Raw genomic sequence first — 20,828 nt, 5'->3', positions numbered from 1 at the left:
GGGGGCTCTCAACACTTTAGAGAGCCCTCAGGATGCCAGCCAGCACCCCGTGGTCCCAGGACACGGGGTCAAAGGAGGTGCAAAACGCAGTTGATGCAGCACAACAAAGGAAGGTCCTATGCCGCCAGAGAACAACTCAGCGAGTTGAGCGTCGCAGGATGGAGTGCTGGGAACTGGGCCAGGATGTGCACGAAGGAATTTTGCAAATAGTGCACAATGGCCTCAGGAGGTGAAGACGACGCAGTAAACAGGGGTACCGTCGCTCTCAGGGAAGGCAAGGTCTTACCTCCTCCAAATTGAGTCAGCAGGACCTCAGGACAGTCATCGTCGATGATGTCCACCCTCTGTGTCCTTAGGAGCACCTTCGTCGCTGTGAGAGGAGTCCCAGGTACCAGTCGTCGTCTTGGAAGGTGGCTGCTTGGAGCAGGGAAGTGACTCCGTCATTCCACAGGAGATTTCTTCGGTCCTTCTGGTGCAGGATGAAGACAGGGTGGGCCCAGAGCGTTCACACCATGGAAACTGTTGCAGTTGCTGACTTGGAGCTGAGGTTACTGAAGAAAAGTGTCTCTAGTAGACACTTTGTTGCAGTTACAGCGTTTCTTGGAGCAGGCTGCGGTTGATCTGAGGTCCGAAGAGTCCGAAGTTGTTGCAGAGGAAGGAAACTTGCACGCAGAATCTGAAGAGAACCCAAAGGAGAGACCCTAAATAACCCCAAAAGGGGGATTGGCTACCTTATCAGGTATGGACCTATCAGGAGGGGTCTCTGACGTCACCTGCTGGCACTGGCCACTCAGAGCCCTCCAGAGTGCCCCCACACCTTGCAAAGCAAGATGGATGAAGTCTGGGACACACTGGAGGAGCTCTGGGCACCACTCCTGGGGTGGTGATGGACAGGGGAGTGGTCACTCCCCTTTCCTTTGTCCAGTTTCACACCAGAGCAGGGGAGAAGGGGTCTCTGAACCGGTGTAGACTTGCTTATGCAAGGAGGGCACCATCTGTGCCCTTCAAAGCATTTCCAGAGGCTGGGAGAGGCTACCCCTCCCCAGTCTGTAACACCTATTTCCAAAAGGACAGGGTGGAAGACCTTGCTCTCAGAGGAAATGCTTTGTTCCGCCTTCCTGGGACTGGGCAGAACCCTGTCTGTGAGGTGGCAGCAGCTGTAGCTGCAGTTCAAGCCTCAGAGAGCTGGTTTGGCGGTAGTGGGGGCCCACGGTGGAGCCCCCAGGATGCATGGAATTGGCTCCCTAATACCAGATTTGGAATGGGGCGGGCTGGGGGGAGGGGGGTGGGGGGGGGGCACAAGTCCATGATCTTAGACATGTTACATGGCCATATTCAGAGTTACCATTGTGAAGCTACACATAGGTATTGACCTATATGTAGTGCACACGTGTAATGGTGTCCCTGCACTCACAAAGTCCAGGGAAATGGCCCTGAACTATGTGGGGGCACCTTTGCTAGTGCAAGGGTGCCCTCACAATTAGTAACTTTGCACCTAACCTTCAGCAAATGAAGGTTAGACATATAGGTAACTCATAAGTTACCTAAGTGCAGTGAAAATGGCTGTGAAATAATGTGTGCATTGTTTCACGCAGGCTGCAATGGCAGGCCTGTGCAAGGGTTTGTCCCTTGCTGCAGCCCATATGGATCTCCTGGAACCCCAATGCCCTGGGTACTTAAGTACCATATACTAGGGACTTATAAGGGGGATCCAGTATGCCAATTGAAATTGGTAAATGCCGTCATTGGCCTACATTGACAAATTTAAAAGCAGAGAGAGCATAAGCACCGAGGTTCTGGTTAGCAGAGCCTCAGTGACACAGTTAGGCACTACACAGGCATACACATTAGGCAATAAAGTATGAGCACTGGGGTCCTAACCAGAAGGATCTCAGTGAGACAGGCAAAAACATACTGACATACAGGTAAAAATGGAGGTAACATGCCAAGGAAGATGGTACTTTCCTACAACGCTACGGGTCCCCAGGGAGGTGAGCACCATAGTTTGAAGACCTCTGGCATACTATGACCTCTTCTTGACATATCACAATGATTAGCAATCCTATAAAGGATTATTGTAACAAAGTCCATTTCTAGAACATCTTTGTCTCAAACTAATGCCTGTTCAGGTCCATAAACAAAGTCTTAGAATGGACAACGCTGTGCAGTAAACATGAGGACTGCGATCATAAAGGGACCTGCAGATCTGAAAGCGGCTAGGTTACTAAAAAAAAATAAAAACGTTAACCTCATTCTCACACATCTTCAGCCATCACACTGCTAAATGCTGTATCCCATTACAGGATAATCGCACCTCACTGATCTTCACACACAACATGGAAACATTTCCCATATAAGATAAACACAAACACCACACCTTTCCAACCAAACACCTTGTAAAGTTCAGCGTGCTACCTATTTAGGCAAGCTCTTCAGTGCCCAACATGTGTATAGTAAGTGTTTTTTAAATGTTACAATACAGTACCATATATTGTGCACAAAAGGTGAATACTGGGATGTAGGCCTATAAGTGACAGCAATTGTCGGTTTCAGCATTCATCTTGCAGAAGGAAAAGTGGCACACTGTAAATAGAGCATCATCAGGAGCATTCAGCAATCCATGAGACAGCTGTCTGCTCCACCCGATGCACACCGTCTGCTCATGCAGAGTGTAATCTGTTGTCTATTTGCAACCATTCAATGTGCATTACCCTGCAAATCGCAAGGAGAGTGAAATTATGCACATTTGGAGCAGTGAGGCCATAGTAATGGGGTAATACAAACCAAATAAATACATATAAGATAACTCATAGTATAATACTTAATGGCACTTGCAATTTGCATATAAGCTTTTGTATTGGATCTTTGCATTGACAAAGTTAGCTGCGTCAGATTTTGCAAATGTAATGTACTTTTCTGCATCAGTCCTACTGTCTTAAAGTACTCTGTCATGAAGGAATGGTAATTTTCCAAGGGCACTGCAATGGAAAACTTTTACTGCTTTATGTGTTACACAAGCATGCCAAGCAATGTGGCCAATTTGCTACATAAAGCCTCTTTTTAAAGACATACATTAAAAAGTGTTCATAGTACAAATAATAGAGCGTTACCTCCTTTAGTAGACATTCCAACCATATTTTTCTTTTTCTTCCAGAAACTGATGTCATTTTTGAATGCAAGGAAATCGAACAGAAGCTGCAAGGAATAATTAATTTATTAGTTCACTTCCTGCTTGGAGAATAACTCACAGGTGTATTTCTTAGGCTTTTGCAAAGGATTAAATCACTACATTCTCGTGGTTCCCACTTTTCAAACGCCTTATATGGTCATCAAAGTTAGATTTCAAAGAATATTTTTTGATGTGGAAGAATGTAAGGAAAGGAAAGCAAATTGCTACATCACAACTAACAGAACAGTCGTAATGCTGCATCTAAGAAGGCACTGAATCAAACTGATGGAAGACCAAAGCAAAACGGGGCCCTATCTTTTTTTCTATTTCACAGGCAGTTTGCAGTAGTCTGGCGACTGTGATGGCATCCACTTGGAAGGCAGTGTATTTTGCTGATAAGGTCAAAGTTCAGGTAGGCGGATTCAACTCATCATCAGTGGGAGGGGCGAGTGTTTGATCCTTAAGTGATCATTTTAAAATTCAACAATACAACGTTGTAGTTAGTTCACAAAAAATCATCCGCGTCCATGTCAGGCACAGAATTGCAATGAGTGACTCTCATCCAGGAAGTACTACGTCTGAGGTGTAATATAGGATATGTTGACAAGCCTATGTGAACACACAAATAATCACCTTAACTTGTTATCCGCTACTGTATTTGAGTCAATACAATAGAACTTCATGAAAGTAATGAATGATGGCCTTACAGATATCAACAATAGGAAAATGTATTCGGAAAGGCACAGAGGCAGGATTTGTTGCAGTGGAATGTGCAGGAAAATCAACACATTCCCCACTAATAGGAGGAGCACTTAGCTGAGCATTGAATAAAATCCATTGTCGTAAAGCGAGAGCTCTTTTCCATGGACAATATAGGCACTTTGAGATATGGTGGAAACTACTGCTAGCATTTCAGAGTACAGTACATGCAGCATATGTATCGTCTATATTTGCCATCAGCTGAGCTGCTGGACGTACATGGAAGAAAAAAAAACAATGGTCCTCCTTCCTGAAGTTCTTGAATATGACGATCTAAGGAGCACTGCTATGGCCCATGTTACTATTCTGCAGGACTGGACTAGTAAGGGGCTTGTGAAGTAACCGAGAATTCCGAGGCATAGCGGCGAGTGTCAGCAAATTAACTAGGGCTGTTCGAGTACCAGGAAATATGTTTAGAGCACCAATTGCAGCAAAAGCAGAAATTTGGCTCAGGGAGAGATGGGCTGGAGCTTTCAGTCTCCTTTCTCTCTGAACATAAAAAAGAACAAGCACTGGCAAAGCCAATACATCTAGCTATAATGTACCAAGAAATGTAAACACAGGCATTCGTAAATGCTATTTGCATGCACTATATGTACACATGTTGCTTATCTCCTGTCCTATTAGGGTTGCCAGTGCTGAGAAAAGTCACAAAAGTATTACTTTCTGTGTGAAATGCATACAGGAGAAAAAGAAGAGAATGTGAAATGGCATAGTTGAGTTTTTCAGATATAGAATAATCCCCCTTGTGCATTGTAAGAGAAGTTCTTCGAGGAAGGCACTACCATACATCAAAAATGACACAACTAATTCACCCAGTTTCCCCCGCCCCATGGGCATGACGCCCAGTACCTGGATCAAGTTTAATGCCTGCATGACTGAAATAGCCCACTGGATGAAGACCAATTGTCTAAAGGTGAATATCTAGAAGACCAAATTGTGATCTTCAGGAAGAGCACATCACTGTGGTCCAAAAGAGCCAGGTCAGACACCCAACCCCACCGCCCACGCACAAGAACCTTAGAATCATCAACAACAGCCAACTCAACGTGATTGCCCAAGTCAATGCCATCATCGCCTCATGCTTCCATACCCTAAAGATGCTGAGGAAGATTTTGAAATGGTTCGCAATCAGCACCCAGAAAACAGTCATGCATGCCCTGGTCACAAGCTAGCTGGACTACAGGAGCACTCTCTATGCCAGGATTAACAACAAAAAAACTCACCATAAGGTAGCAGACTATCCACAACTTAGCTGCCAGAAACAGTCTCAACCACACCTGAAGGTGCTCCACTGGCTCTCCATTCACAAACGAGCACAATTCAAACTTCCCACCCAGACTTTCAAGGTACTACATAACAATGGCTCAACATACCTCAAACATTGCATCTGCTTTCACAACGTTTTCCAGACACTTACACTCGCCCAGACTCCTACCTGCGTAAATCCCACACAGAAACCCAGAACTGCCGGTTGAGTTTTCTCCTACATCGCTCTTAAAGCATGGCATTACAAGCACACACTACGGATATTTTAATGAATTGCCAAAAATAGGCCATGCTGACAGAGGCACTTTCAAGGCAGACCTATTTCACAACCGAAACAAAATTTTACTTTCAATGGGAAGGTTGGAGCTTTTCTAAATTCAATTAAGGTCACCGATAATTAACACTAAAGTCTGTAAATTCTAATTGTATTTGTATAGTGCTTACTACCTCTGACGAGGCAGCAAAGTGGTTTTCAGCGAGTAGCACGCTACTCCGGAAGCCAAAAGGATTAGTGGTTGATTAGTATAGGGAAATATGAGTACAGTATTAGTATAGGGAGGTGGAAGTTAATTTGAGCGGAGCACATGTGAGTGTTAGTTCGAATAGAATAATGGAGAGATAGAGGAGGGAAGAATCCAGAAGTGTTAGTTGGAAGATCATAGTAGTAAGATGAGGTTTGGGATGAGTAAAGAAGAGGTGGAATATGGAAGAATCTGTAGAAAGCGATTAGGGAGATCATAGTACTTAAATGGGATTTGGGGTGAGTCAAAGGTTAGATAAATGAGGGCGAATTTAGTAGGGTTGTTTGGGAGATCATAGTCGCAAACTGAGGTTTGGGTGAGCTAGGTGAGGTGGAGGAGGGAAGAGTCTAGGAAGGGTTATTTTGGAGATCATAGCAGAAGAATGGGTTTGCGATGAGTCGGAGTGGAGACAAGTATAGATTGATAGATAGATGTATAGGGTAATGGTCAGACAGAGTAAAGCTTTATACAGTATTTTTTTCTCTTGTACAGCAGGATTAGATTGGTAAATATATTATAGATACATGATTACATAATCAAGGGAATAAATGTGTAAGGAATATAATATATTGAGATTTAAAGTTGTATCATATAAGCACATGCTTTCAAGAGTTATGAAGTTAATTGATTTGTGTACTTTTATAACATTATTTTATCTTACCTCAATATTTAAATAGTGAAATGCTCGTAGAAAAATAGTTAAGGAAATATTTACCTAATGTGATAGATACAATTAAAACAGAATCATAAGCATCTAATCAAGCAACTTATATAGAAACTATGCAATGACCTATGTGCATGCCATGTGTAGAATAATATACACATACATAGAAACATACATAATATTTATACATATACATACACCAACACATACAAATGCAAAAATATATACATTTAATTGAAGTAAAATATACATTTGTTAAACAGGCCTAAAAAGTATGTATATATTTTAAGATAAAATAGTTATTATATGTATTTGTACAAAGAAATACACATCTAGATATATACACATAATCAAATTATAACATGTTTACATATACGGGGACATGCAGTCCATTGCTGTTTGCGTATGGTGGTTATGTAGGAAAGAGCCAACTCTTGAGTAGTCTTCTTAAGATAAGATAGTTATCCATGGATCTTATATCTGAGGGAAATGAATTCCATAGTTTGGCCGCTTGAACAGAAAAATATATACCACCTATTGTCTTTCTTGTATGGAGGTGTTTTGAGGTGGGTGCCAATCTTATACTGTGGTTCCTTTTTTAATATATCTGGTGATTTTATTTCTGACGAAAAGCGGTCCTGTTCCATGTATTGCTTTGTGGGTGATACAAAGCAGCTTGAAGGTCGATCTTCTGGCAACCGGTAACCGATGTAAAGCCCTCAAGGCAGGGGAGATGTGGGCTAGTGGCTTTACATGTAGGAGTAGTCTGGCAGCCTAGATCCAAATGTGTTGTAGTTTTTTCATAGTAGCTAGATATGATCCATGGTGGAGGCCATTGGCATAATCCAGATTAGATAGTACAAGAGAGATAGTAGCCTGCACTTTGTGTGGAAATCGGAGGTGATGGAAGATGCGTTGCAGAGTTTTCATGGTGACAAAGCTTGATCTTGCTTATTTGTTCACTTGAGCATTCATTGTTAACTTGAAGTCCATGGTAGTTCCAAGGTTTTTTACTTCCTTAGATAGTTTCGGAGATGGCCCCAGATTGTCAGTCCAGGAGCAGAGTGGGTCATAATTTTTCCAATAGCCACACGTTAGTATTTCTGTTTTGGAAGCATTCAGTTTGAGATGGCTCCATGTTATCCACTGATCAACGGCTCTGAGGCAACTGAAGATCTGTGAATTTGCTATGTCTTTGGGGCATTCCAGTTTAAGGAGAATTTGTGTCATCTGCATAGTTGTAGGATCAGAGCTGCAATTCACTGATGGTAATGACATCATGCAGATGTTGAAAATCATAGGTGAGATGATTGAGCCTTGAAGGACCCATGCTTTTGGGAAGTAGGATTTGGATTAGAAAGGGGGAGTATGGATGACATGAGCTCTGTTTCGAAGGCAGGATTGTGACATCAGTAGGAAGTTGGGGAAGAATAATCTGTGCCATGTCCCATAAACACATGGTTGTAGCAAGCGAGCAGGCAGTTTGCATTGAGTGACTAAGGCCATGCTTCCTGCTGAAAAGATTTTCTTTTTCCAAGCCTCCATAAGCTTTGATGCCCTCTCAGAAGTGACCATGGGAAAGGTACCACAACACTGCATCCCTGAACAGGAAGCTTATAGGACCAGGAGTTCAAGAGTGCGCTGGGAGGACAAGAAGAAAGGATCCCCAGATGCAGAACGATAACAGCAGGCCACTAGACAATTTATCGCCACCGATGAGGAAGGTTTTTCTAATGTTGGCAGTACTGGATCCAACAAAGCATCATTGGAAGGCAGATGTGGCTCAGCTGATGTCGCAGATGGAAGAAGAACCTCAGTGGGAACACTTTTTTTGGTTTCAGTGGTGGACAATTTATGGTCCAACATCTTAGTAGCCTTAAGCAACACTTTATGTAGGGCGACAACGTCTGCCATAGGTGACCCAGTGGGGTAATCCATGGCGAGCTCAGGTGAGTGTCCAAACTGCTTGCAAATGACAGGTCTTGAAAATCCAAGGAGTCTTTTCCAATGGAAAAAATGAGACCTCTCTTTAGGGTAGTAAGGTACAGAGGGGCTGGTACTAACAAATTGCCAAGGTGGTTTTCAACACATTGTTGTTCTGCCAACTCTTTGCTGTTAGTTGCTTTAAAAAAGGGGAATATGGTAGAGATAAGAGTAGCAATGGGCCTCTATAAAACAATGTTAAGAGATGCCAAAAGGCACTGGGAGGCTGAGCAATGGGTACGTTTAACCGATGCCCTGTAAGAGGGAAGCACAAAATTATTTTGGAAATTAGTGGCAGATGGAAAGCATACTATCAAATTTTCGACCCAGTAATTCAACCCGAGAGCTGGGTAAAGCACTTTGAGGAGCGATACACGGAATGGCCATGTGATGCGGTGCAGCCACTGATATAAAAGGCCAGAAGTGACACTTCCCACCTTCTGGACAAGGAAGAAGAGGTTCATAGATCTGGGATGGCCAGTTTTACCTTAGAGCAAACTGCCCAGGCTCTAAAATCATTGCAAAAGGGAAAGGCACCAGGCATCAATGGTATCCCTGGAGATTTGTATTTGTCTCACTTCGAGGTCTGGGTGCCGTATTAAACGCCCTGAGTAATGCCATTGGAGGGTGGGGGAGGTGGAGATGACATCCCCCCACGTGGTGGGGAGCAATAATAGAGATAGTTTACAAAAAGGGTGACAGAAACATGCCAGGAAATTACAGACTGAGAGGTCTAATAGATATCAGTCAAAAGGTCTTTTCTAGACAAGTACTGGCCAGGTTGCACTCTTGGATTACTGAACATCAGATTCTTGTACACTGGCAGCCTGGATTTAGGAAAGGGGTCCAGTACTGTTGATCAAGTACTTAGGTATAAAGTATTGTGCTGGAAATATATAAGCCTGAAACAAGACCATCTCTATGTCGCCTTCATTGACCTGAGGGCAGCATTCGACCTGTTCCGGAGGAAGCAGCTTTGTAGGATCTTAAAATCTTAAGGTCTAGATTGTGTTCTAATGGGGATACTAAGATTCCTTCACGAGGATACCTACGTAAGAGTAAGGTGGAATTCGGGAGGTGATCTTACTACATCAATTCCAATAGAGAGAGGTGTTGGACAGTGGTTAGTTTTGGCACTCACCCTGTTCAGCCTCTACATTAATGGCGCAGTGGACCTGCTAGCTCAGTGCAATCATGATGCTACCAAGATAGCCGGAGTCCCTGTACCTATTTTAATGTTTGCTGACCACATCCTTATCTCAAAAACCCTGATGGGCCTCCAAACAGAACTAAATAGAAGTGGAATACTCAACATTTAAATTCAGCTTTCTTAGTGTCCACCCCCTTAGTGTACTAAAGGGGGGACACTTGAAACTTTGACTCAAATCTACTTTGATTTTAGGCCCTGTGTGCAGGAATGGGAAAAATGAAAGAGAGTGGTAACCAAAATGGGTTGGGAGGGTTTAGAAAGCTCCCTAGACATTCCGCTGAGAACTGTACTATGGATCAAATAGATGAATTCATAGAGGAAGTGGAACGTCTGTTAGCTCTAAAGTCTAAAATTTCTGGAAAGAGGGGGGCCGATGCACTGAAGAAGGACATTAGGTCATTTTTCTTACCTTCAAGAAGAGAGTCCCAGGTCGAGTTAATAAAGAGAAGCCACCCAGAGGCCACCTCTTCTACAATCCCTGTATCCCTTACTGACTATCCACAAGTGAGGCTGCCAACTACACAAGTGCTTACAGAACCCACCATAGAGTGTTCTAGCCGTTTTGCACCACTCACAGACCTAATGACCAGCAATGACGATGGTAAAACTATGCGAATTATGTAGATGTCCAACCAAGTGAACAAACTGGGGGAAGACTTTGTCAGGACCCAATTAAAATCACCAATTAAATCACCTGAGGGTCAGATCCTGACATTACAAAACGATGTCTATGAGCAATATGCTTCATGAGAAACTGGATGGTATAATTGCTATAATTGGGAAGATAAGAAAAATATCCACTGTGCGTGAACCTGAGCGACCTCCTGTATCACTAAGTCAACCCAGCAAAATGTATTCCCCTGAAGAGTGCAGGGAAGAGAGAGCAAATATGGTGCCAGGGAGGAACTGTGGGAAACATCACCCAAAGGCGCGTGTAGTTCCATCTGCAGCCACAACAAGACTAGGTGCATTAATTTAATGAGAGAGGACAGGCAAGTCTTTCACTATAAACCAGAGTGGCAGGCTGTTAGGAATGGAGAAAAAACATGTAAACCCTTCCAGACCTGCAACAGTGGAAGCCAGTTTGATTTATATCTGATGAATGTCCCTAAGATAACCCAGGGAATTATCGAATCCTGGGACTCACTCAAAAACAAAGTAATTCACTGGATCAGGAAAACAAGGGAATGTAGCTCAATCATACGAGAAGATATAATCCACGTTCAGAGATACCCAGGTGAAGGCCTAGGGTCAGATTTCATAGGCTTGAAACTAGCTAATCAGATCTTAGTAGAGGGATTATTACATCTCAAACAAAGACCAAGACCTTGTACTCCGTCACAAATAAGCCTCAATCTGACTACCCCTTTCCAACTGGTAATGGACGCTGTGGGAACTATGGAAGAATTCCACCTTCTCAACACTCACATTGTTTAAACTCTGACCCAATGGGTGAAATACCGAATGTTGACTGACTAAAGGTCCAGCTTCCAACTGTACTGGATATTTTTTTTTACATCTAGTAACCCTTTGGAGAGTTACGATCCAACTAGGTTTTTAGCCAGTAGTGTGGGATCGAAGGAAATAAAATACCAGAATACCTCTAGTGTTCACCAGGATCAGTGGGGGTGTGAAGTAATCACTAATCTACCCAAGGATCTGGAAAAGAAGCGAGAGCTGGGAGGGTATGACGACCATCCAATAAAACTTTTATCTTGGAATGTGGCAGGTCTGAAATCAAAAATAAGTGACCCAGAATGGTGTAATTTTATTGACCAGCACCAAGTTATTTTGCTCCAGGAAACGTGTGCACCACAAGCGATGCATAAAATAGGCTACCTGACCTTCCAGAAGCTTGCTCTTCCATCTCCATCTGGGAGAGCCTCGAGAGGGTTGGTGATCTGGTTAAAACAAGACTTAATTCTTATAGCGACATTCTGGCTGTGGAGCTGAATATCAGGAAACAAAGAGGATATACTTGCATAGTGATTGTAAATATTTACATCAGACCCATGTCACAAAGCTCATTGAACCCCACGTAGAACTATCTTTCAGATTTTCTGACCCAGTTGCCTGGGGAAATGGGCCTGATTGCTGCAGGGGGATTGCAATACACAACTAAGTGTTAATGTAGATTCCTTACGATCAGGAACCCAGTATGCGGACCCCTGGGATAGATCAGGTCCAGTGCAGAAAGTGACAAGGCAAACTGTGGGAGAGGCAGCCCAGCTAGAGAACTTAATAACTAATGCAGGGCTAAGGCAGGTTAATGGGAGCACCAAGTCAGACTTCAAAATGAACTAGATGCATTTACATTGTTTTGCACAAAGAGGGGCCTTGGAATGAATCCAGACAAAACTAAGTTCATGGCTTTAAATCCACACAAAACGTTTAGGGGGAAAATGACTGTTGGGGGTTTATCTATAGAACAGGTTATCCAATTTGATTATTTGGGGATTAGACTATCTGACAATCTCTCATAGTCGGCACAAATCGAGAAGAGTCTTGTTGCCCCTCCAGCAGCGGTCAGTGGTGATCGGAAGGAAAATCAAAAACTCTATGGGAGGGCAAATCTCGCCAGCTGTCACGATATACAAAGCTGCAGCAGTGACAGCTGCAATTTATGGTGCCGAACTCTGGGATTATTGCAACTCTCAGAAACTTACAATGGTTAAAAATAAGTATATAAGTTCCTTTCTACATTTACCAACAAGTACGCCACTAATTCCTCTTAGGTTTCATTTATCACTAAACCAGATCCACAAAGTAATCGCTTTGAGACCACTTATATACTGTGTGCGCCTTTGGTCTTCTGAGCACATGGTCACTTACCAATAAGTTGTAATGGAGCTAATAGCACTTGACGTTGTGCTATCAATTCCTTGGTTCAAATACATTGGAGACAAGTGTCACTGTATCAAAATGGAGGAGGTGTGGAGATTGCCCCATCTCTTAACAAAGGAAACAACATCACGGATAAAGCTATGTTATTGGGAGATGGTTTTGACCCAGATCTGGTGTAGTCAGGAACCAGGCAGTAGAACAGACCAATTTTTAAATCACAAATGTTCAGCGAACTTCGAATCCTACATGGACAATGTAGGAAAGTACCATCTTCCTTGGCATGTTACCCCCATTTTTACCTGTATGTCAGTATGTTTTGCCTGTCTCACTGGGATCCTTCTGGTCAGGGTCCCAGTGCTCATAGTTTATGGCCTAATGTGTGTGGCTGTATAGTGCTTGACTGTGTCACTGAGGCTCTGCTAACCAGAACCACAGTGCTTATGCACTCTCTGCTTTAAAATTTGTCACTGTAGGCTAGTGACTTCATTTACCAATTTCAATTGGCACACTGGACCCTCCCTTATAAGTCCCTAGTATATGGTACCTAGTCACCCAGGGCACTGGGGTTCCAGGAGATGCATTTGGGCTGCAGCATTTCTTTTGCCACCCATAGGGAGCTCAGACAAACCCTTGCACAGGCCTGCCATTGCAGCCTGCATAAAATAACACACACGTTATTTCACAGCCATTTTCACTGCACTGAAGTAACTTATAAGTCACCTATATGTCTAATCTTCACTTGCTGAAGGTTAGGGGCAAAGTTACTAAGTGTAAGTGTGAGGGCACCCTTGCACTAGCAAAGGTGCCCCCACATAGTTCAGGGCAATTTCCCGGGACTTTGTGAGTGCAGGGACGCCATTAAACATGTGCACTACATATAGGTCAATACCTATATGTAGCTTCACAATGGTAACTCCGAATATGGCCATATAACATTTCTAAGATCATGGAATTGTTCCCTCATTCCAAATCTGGTATAAGGGAGCCAATTCCATGCATCCTGGGGGCTCCACCATGGACCCTCAGTACTGCCAAACCAGCTCTCTGAGGCTTGCACTGCAGCTACAGCTGTTGCCACCTCACATAAAGGGTTCTGGCCTCCTGCGGTCTGGGCAGCCCAGTCCCAGGAAGGCAGAACAAAGCATTTCCTCTGAGAGCAGGGTGTTACACCCTCTCCCTTTGGAAACAGGTGTTACAGGCTGCGAAGGGGTAGCCTCCTCCAGCCTCTGGAAATGCTTTGAAGGGCACCAATGGTCCTGGGACTCCTGGGGGTGCTGGCTGGCAGCCTGAGGGCTCTCTAAAGTACTGAGAGCCCCTTTTCCTCCTCACACAGAGTTGAAGCCCCCAGGTCCCTCCTGGGTCAATCCAGCGCCATTTTGACGCAAAATGCACTTTTGTCGTAGCCAAGGCTTGTTGGCGACTTCCAACATGAAATCCCGTCTGCAACGATCTTCACATTGTGGGAAATCCTTTGCATCATGCAGGAACCCGCTGGCATCTTCCTAGGGTGCATTCCTGCAGTCTTCGACTAACCGGGAACTCTTTTTGCACCCTCTTCTGGGTTGGCAGGGGCTCCTGTCCTTCCAGGAACTTCTTTAGACTTCTAGACTTGGTCCCCTTCCTTTACAGCTCTTCAGGTCCAGGAATCCAGCAGTTGTTCTTTGCAGACTTGGTTGGTTACTGGAAAATCCCAATCACGAGGTGTAGTGTGTCCTAAGGAAACTTGCAGTACTTTACTCCTGCTTTTCTGGGCTCTAGGGTGGGGTAATTAACTTACCTTTACGGTATTCTTACTCTCCAAGCGATTCTGCACACACTACACTTGTCCAGGGGGGAATTTGTGATTCTCATTCCACTTTCTTAGTATATGGTTTGTGTTGCCCCTAGACCTATTTTCTCCCATTGCATTCTATTGCATTTCCTATTGCTTGCATTGTTCTATGACTATTTACTTGTCTAATTGTGATGTCTAGTGTATATATTGTGTATAAGACTTACCTCCAGTAAGAGTATTGCCTGTAAGATATTTTTGGTACTGTGTCACCCAAATAAATACCTTTATTTTTGGTAACACTGAGTATGGTCTTTACTTGTCTACAAGTACTGTGTAACTATAAGTGGTATTGCATTGGCTTTGCATGTCTCCTAGTTCATCCTAAGATGCTCTGCTATAGCTACCTCTATCAGCCTAAGCTGCTAGAACACTACTACTTAACTAATAAGGGATAACTGGACCTGGTATAAGGTATAAATACCCTAGGTACCCACTACAAACTAGGCCAGCCTCCTACAGACAAAATACAACCGGCTAACATTAAAAGCCTTTTTATTAAATTTAGTTTGGGGATCTTGCAACTGAACTCTTTTACAATGGGGTGGAATAAGACTAATTGTATCTCCAGCTTTTGTCACTACTGCCCAACGCACGTTGAGACCTTGGCCCATTTTGTATTTTCTTGCCCAAAATACTCAGTTCCCGATAAGAAGTGGATTATTCCCTTATGCAGGCTCCTTGGAGCAAGAAACCATAGGGAATCACTTTGCATATTGACAAGTGACCCTAGAGACAAGGTTGTTTTTGCAGTAACAAGGTACCTTCAATGTGCCTGGACGGTGAGATCTATGGAGAGTCCACATTTGATTGGTTTGTAATTCCACCAAGACACCTGGTTGGAACTGTGATTCATAAGATCTACAGAACAGTTATAGACTTATTAGAGAGATTGCCAGCACAAGCCATTCGTGACAGGTTAATTAATTGTGTGATACCATGGATCGATTTTAATCATGTTTTATTTCTTTTCTGAATTTTATGAACATATGTATTTATTGCTGCATTGCTTTTATGGCTTTTAGCCGAAATAAAGTTATTACATTCAATCATTGCTAAGCTGACCCACAAGAACCTCACTCATACCCCTCAGATTTGATTTGGCTCTCAATCAAATTCATTGTGTAATCTCACTAAAGCTGTTATTATATTGGATATGATTATGGAACTCTGAGGATCTGAGCTCTTATAGAAATGCTCTGTCAGAGTTACTCATGATAGAAACAGATGCTTCTACTCCATGGCTCAAGCATGTTAAGAATCTGTGTCAGTGGATTAAAATGGAGGATGTGTGGGCTTCCCCCCAGAAAATAACTAAAAGGTGCATTACAGCGCATAAACCAATTATACTGGGAAGCCGTATTATCCCATATTTGGTGTGATCAGACAGTGGGCAGTAGAACGGAGCAATTTTTAAATCATAAGTGGTCTCCCAAGTTTGAGCAATATCTGAACAGAATACATCCAACCAAGGCTAAACATCTGTATATAAAAATCAGGCTGGGTATTTGTCATATTGCCCACTGGAGAACAAGACCATGGCACATTTTGTTTTCTTTTGCACTAAAAAGTTGAAGTCCCAGAGAAAGTGGACTGTTCCCTTCTGCAGACTTTTTGGCACTCAGAATTACCGGGAGACGCTCAGGATTTTAACACGTGAAAAGGTTGTGTTCACAGTCTCCCAGTACTTGCAACGGGCATGGACATTGATAACTAAGAAGATTTCCTTCTTAGGTGACTGTAATCCATCATACCCTGGCAACTAGCTGACAGGTTGGATAGGGCTCCAAATGGCCATTTAGCCGCCAAGCGGCCACCAATGCGGCCGCACTCCAGCGGACCCCATTACGACATCCCCGCTGGGCCGGCGGGGATGAGGCCGCAACATAGGAGCCGGCGGTGTTGCGGCCGTGCGACGGGTGCAGTAGCACCCGTCGCGCTTTTCACTGTCTGCTATGCAGACAGTGAAAAGTTGGCCGGGCCCTTTTAGGGGGCCCCTGCACTGCCCATGCCAGTGGCATGGGCAATGCAGGGGCCCCAGGACACCCCTTACCGCCAGCCTCTTCCTGGCAGTGCAAACCGCCAGAAACAGGCTGGGGGTAGGGGTGTCATAATAAAATATAGAGAGCGCAAATATGGTGCCAGGGAGGAACTGTGGGAAACATCACCCAAAGGCACGTGTAGTTCCATCTGCAGCCACAACAAGACTAGGTGCATTAATTTACCTCTCTCTCTACCCCTCTCTCTCTATCTCTCTATCTCCATCTCTCTACCTCTAGCTCTCTCTCTATCTCCATCTCTCTACCTCTAGCTCTCTCTCTATCTCCATCTCTCTACCTCTAGCTCTCTCTCTATCTCCATCTCTCTACCTCTAGCTCTCTCTCTATCTCCATCTCTCTACCTCTAGGTCTCTCTCTCTCTCTCTCTCTCTCTCTCTCTCTCTCTCTCTCTCTCTCTCTCTCCCCATCTCTCCCCATCTCTCTCCATCTCTCTCCCTCTCTCTCTCTCTCTCTCCATCTCTCTCTCCATCTCTCTCTCTCCATCTCTCTCTCTCCATCTCTCTCTCTCCATCTCTCTCTCTCCATCTCTCTCTCTCCATCTCTCTCTCTCCATCTCTCTCTCTCCATCTCTCTCTCTCCATCTCTCTATCTCCATCTCTCTATCTCTCTCTCTCTCTCTCTCTCCATCTCTCTCTCTCCATCTCTCTCTCTCCATCTCTATCTCTCCATCTCTATCTTTCTATCTCTCTCTCTCCATCTACCTCTCTATCTCTCTCTCTCTCCATCTATCTATCTACCTATCTCTCTCTCTCTCCATCTACCTATCTACCTATCTCTCTCTACCTATCTCTCTCTCTCCATCTATCTACCTCTCTCTATGTCTCTCTCTCTATGTCTCTCTCTCTATGTCTCTCTCTCTATGTCTCTCTATATCTATATATATATATCTATCTCTATCTCTCTCTCTATATATATATCTCTATCTCTCTCTATCTCTCTAACCGTCTCTCTCTCACTGTCTCTCTCTCTCTCCATCTCTCTCTCTCCATCTCTCTATCTCCATCTCTCTATCTCCATCTCTCTATCTCCATCTCTCTATCTTTCTATCTCTATATCTCTATCTATGTCTCTCTCTCTCCATCTCTCTCTCTCCATCTCTCTCTCTCCATCTCTCTCTCTCCATCTCTCTCTCTCTCCATCTCTCTCTCTCTCCATCTCTCTCTCTCTCCATCTCTCTCTATCTCCATCTTTCTATCTCTATCTCTCTCTATCTCAATATCTCTATATCTCAATATCTATCTATCTATGTCTCTATCTATGTCTCTATCTCTCTCTATCTCCATCTTTCTATCTCCATCTTTCTATCTCCATCTTTCTATCTCCATCTTTCTATCTCCATCTTTCTATCTCCATCTTTCTATCTCCATCTTTATATCTTTCTATCTCTATATCTCTATGTCTCTATCTCTCTCTGTCTCTATCCATCAATCTCTCTCTCTATCTCTATCTTTCTATCTCTATCTTTCTATGTCTCTATCTATCTCTGTCTATCTATGTCTATCTATCTCTCTCTGTCTCTCTCTCTCTCTCTCTATCCATCAATCTATTTCTCGCTCTACATCTCTCTCTCATATATATATATATCTCTCTCTCTATATATATATATATATATATATATATATATATATATATATATATCTCTCTCTCTATATATCTCTATCTCTCTCTATCTCTCTCTCTTTCTCTCTCTTTCTCTCTCTTTCTCTCTCTCTCTCTATCTCTCTCTATCTCTCTCTATCTCTCTCTATCTCTCTCTATCTCTCTCTCTCTCTCTCTCTCTCTCTCTCTCTCTCTCTCTCTCTCTCTCTCTCTCTCTCTCTCTCTCTCTCTCTCTCTCTCTATCTCTCTCTCTCTATCTCTCTCTCTCTATCTATCTCTCTCTATCTCTCTCTATCCTCTCTCTATCTCTCTCTATCTCTCTCTCTATATCTCTAGCTATATCTCTATAACTATATCTCAATCTCTCTCTCTCTCTATCTCTCTATCTCTCTCTCTCTCTACCTCTACACCTCTACCTCTACACCTCTACCGCTATACCTCTACACCTCTACCGCTATACCTCTACACCTCTACCGCTATACCTCTACACCTCTACCTCTCCGTCTCCATCTCTATATTATCTCTCCATCTCCATATCTCCACATCTCTATATCTCCACATCTCTATATCTCCACATCTCTATATCTCCACATCTCTATATCTCCACATCTCTATATCTCCACATCTCTATATCTCTATATCTCCACATCTCTATATCTCCACATCTCTATATCTCCACATCTCTATATCTCCACATCTCTATATCTCCACATCTCTATATCTCCACATCTCTATATCTCCACATCTCTATATCTCCACATCTCTATATCTCCACATCTCTATATCTCCACATCTCTATATCTCCACATCTCTATATCTCCACATCTCTATATCTCCACATCTCTATATCTCCACATCTCTATATCTCCACATCTCTATATCTCCACATCTCTATATCTCCACATCTCTATATCTCCACATCTCTATATCTCCACATCTCTATATCTCCACATCTCTATATCTCCACATCTCTATATCTCCACATCTCTATATCTCCACATCTCTATATCTCCACATCTCTATATCTCCACATCTCTATATCTCCACATCTCTATATCTCCACATCTCTATATCTCCACATCTCTATATCTCCACATCTCTATATCTCCACATCTCTATATCTCCACATCTCTATATCTCCACATCTCTATATCTCCACATCTCTATATCTCCACATCTCTATATCTCCACATCTCTATATCTCCACATCTCTATATCTCCACATCTCTATATCTCCACATCTCTATATCTCCACATCTCTATATCTCCACATCTCTATATCTCCATCTCTATATATCTCCATCTCTATATATCTCCATCTCTATATATCTCCATCTCTATATATCTCCATCTCTATATATCTCCATCTCTAGCTCTCCCCATCTCTATCTCTCCCCATCTCTATCTCTCCCCATCTCTATCTCTCCCCATCTCTATCTCTCCCCATCTCTATCTCTCCCCATCTCTATCTCTCCCCATCTCTATCTCTCCCCATCTCTATCTCTCCCCATCTCTATCTCTCCCCATCTCTATCTCTCCCCATCTCTATCTCTCCCCATCTCTATCTCTCCCCATCTCTATCTCTCCCCATCTCCATCGCTCCCATCTCCACATCTCTCCATCTTTATATCTTTATATCTCCCCATCTCCCCATCTCCCCATCTCTCTATATCTCTATCTCTCTCCATCTCTATATCTCTATATCTCTATCTCTCTCCATCTCTATATCTCTATCTCTATCTCTCTCCATCTCCATATCTCCATCTCTCTCCATCTCCATATCTCCATCTCTCTCCATCTCCATCTCCATCTCTCTCCATCTCCATCACTCTCCATCTCCATCTCTCTCCATCTCCATCTCTCTCCATCTCCATCTCTCACCATCTCCATCCATCTCCATCTCTCTCCATCTCCACTCTCTCCATCTCCATCTCTCTCCATCACCTCTCCATCTCCATCTCTCTCCATCTCCATCTCACTCCATCTCCATCTCTCTCCATCTCCATCTCTATCTCTCTCCATCTCTATCTCTCTCCCATCTCTATCTCTCTCCATCTCTATCTCTCTCCATCTCTCTCCATCTCTATCTCTCTCCATCTCTATCTCTCTCCATCTCTATCTCTCTCCATCTCTATCTCTCTCCCATCTCTATCTCTCCTCCATCTCTATATCTCTCCATCTCTATATCTCTCCATCTCTATATCTCTCCATCTCTATATCTCTCCATCTCTATATCTCTCCATCTCTATATCTCTCCATCTCTATATCTCCATCTCTATATATCTCCATCTCTATATATCTCTATATCTCTCCATATCTCCATATCTATATATCTACCCCATATCTCTATATCTCTATATCTCCCCATATCTATATATCTCCCCATATCTCTATATCTCTATATCTCTATATCTCCCCATATCTCTCTATCTCTATATCTCTATATCTCTCTATCTCTATATCCCCATATCTCCCCATATCTCTCTATCTCTCTATCTCTATATCTCCCCATATCTTCCCATATCTCTATCTCTCTCTATCTCTCTCTATCTCTCTCTATCTCTCTCTATCTCTCCACATCTCTCCACATCTCTCCACATCTCTCCACATCTCTCCACATCTCTCCACATCTCTCCACATCTCTCTACATCTCTCTACATCTCTCTACATCTCTCTACATCTCTCTACATCTCTCTACATCTCTATATCTCTCTACATCTCTATATCTCTCTACATCTCTACATCTCTCTACATCTCTCTACATCTCTCTACATCTCTCTACATCTCTCTACATCTCTACATCTCTCTACATCTCTCTACATCTCTCTACATCTCTCTACATCTCTCTACATCTCTCTACATCTCTCTACATCTCTCTACATCTCTCTACACTCTCTATCTCTCTATCACTCTCTACAT

The 20,828-nt window shown here is 43.2% G+C and overlaps 1 protein-coding gene across 1 annotated transcript in view; it reads right to left on the bottom strand.

Moving 5' to 3' along the window:
• CLPTM1L (CLPTM1 like) overlaps nt 1–20,828 on the bottom strand; it is a 1,089,711-nt gene that overhangs the window by 860,143 nt on the left and 208,740 nt on the right. Inside the window, exon 8 of the mRNA XM_069219638.1 lies at nt 3,111–3,195. Within this exon, the coding sequence (XP_069075739.1) occupies nt 3,111–3,195 (85 nt within the window). The remainder of the gene's footprint in view (nt 1–3,110; nt 3,196–20,828) is intronic.

The sequence above is a fragment of the Pleurodeles waltl genome, chromosome 2_2 (genome assembly GCF_031143425.1).
Source record: "Pleurodeles waltl isolate 20211129_DDA chromosome 2_2, aPleWal1.hap1.20221129, whole genome shotgun sequence".
Lineage (NCBI taxonomy): Eukaryota > Metazoa > Chordata > Amphibia > Caudata > Salamandridae > Pleurodeles > Pleurodeles waltl.
The sequence above is the reverse complement of the archived record's forward strand: the minus strand, read 5'-3'. Positions and strand labels throughout refer to the sequence as shown.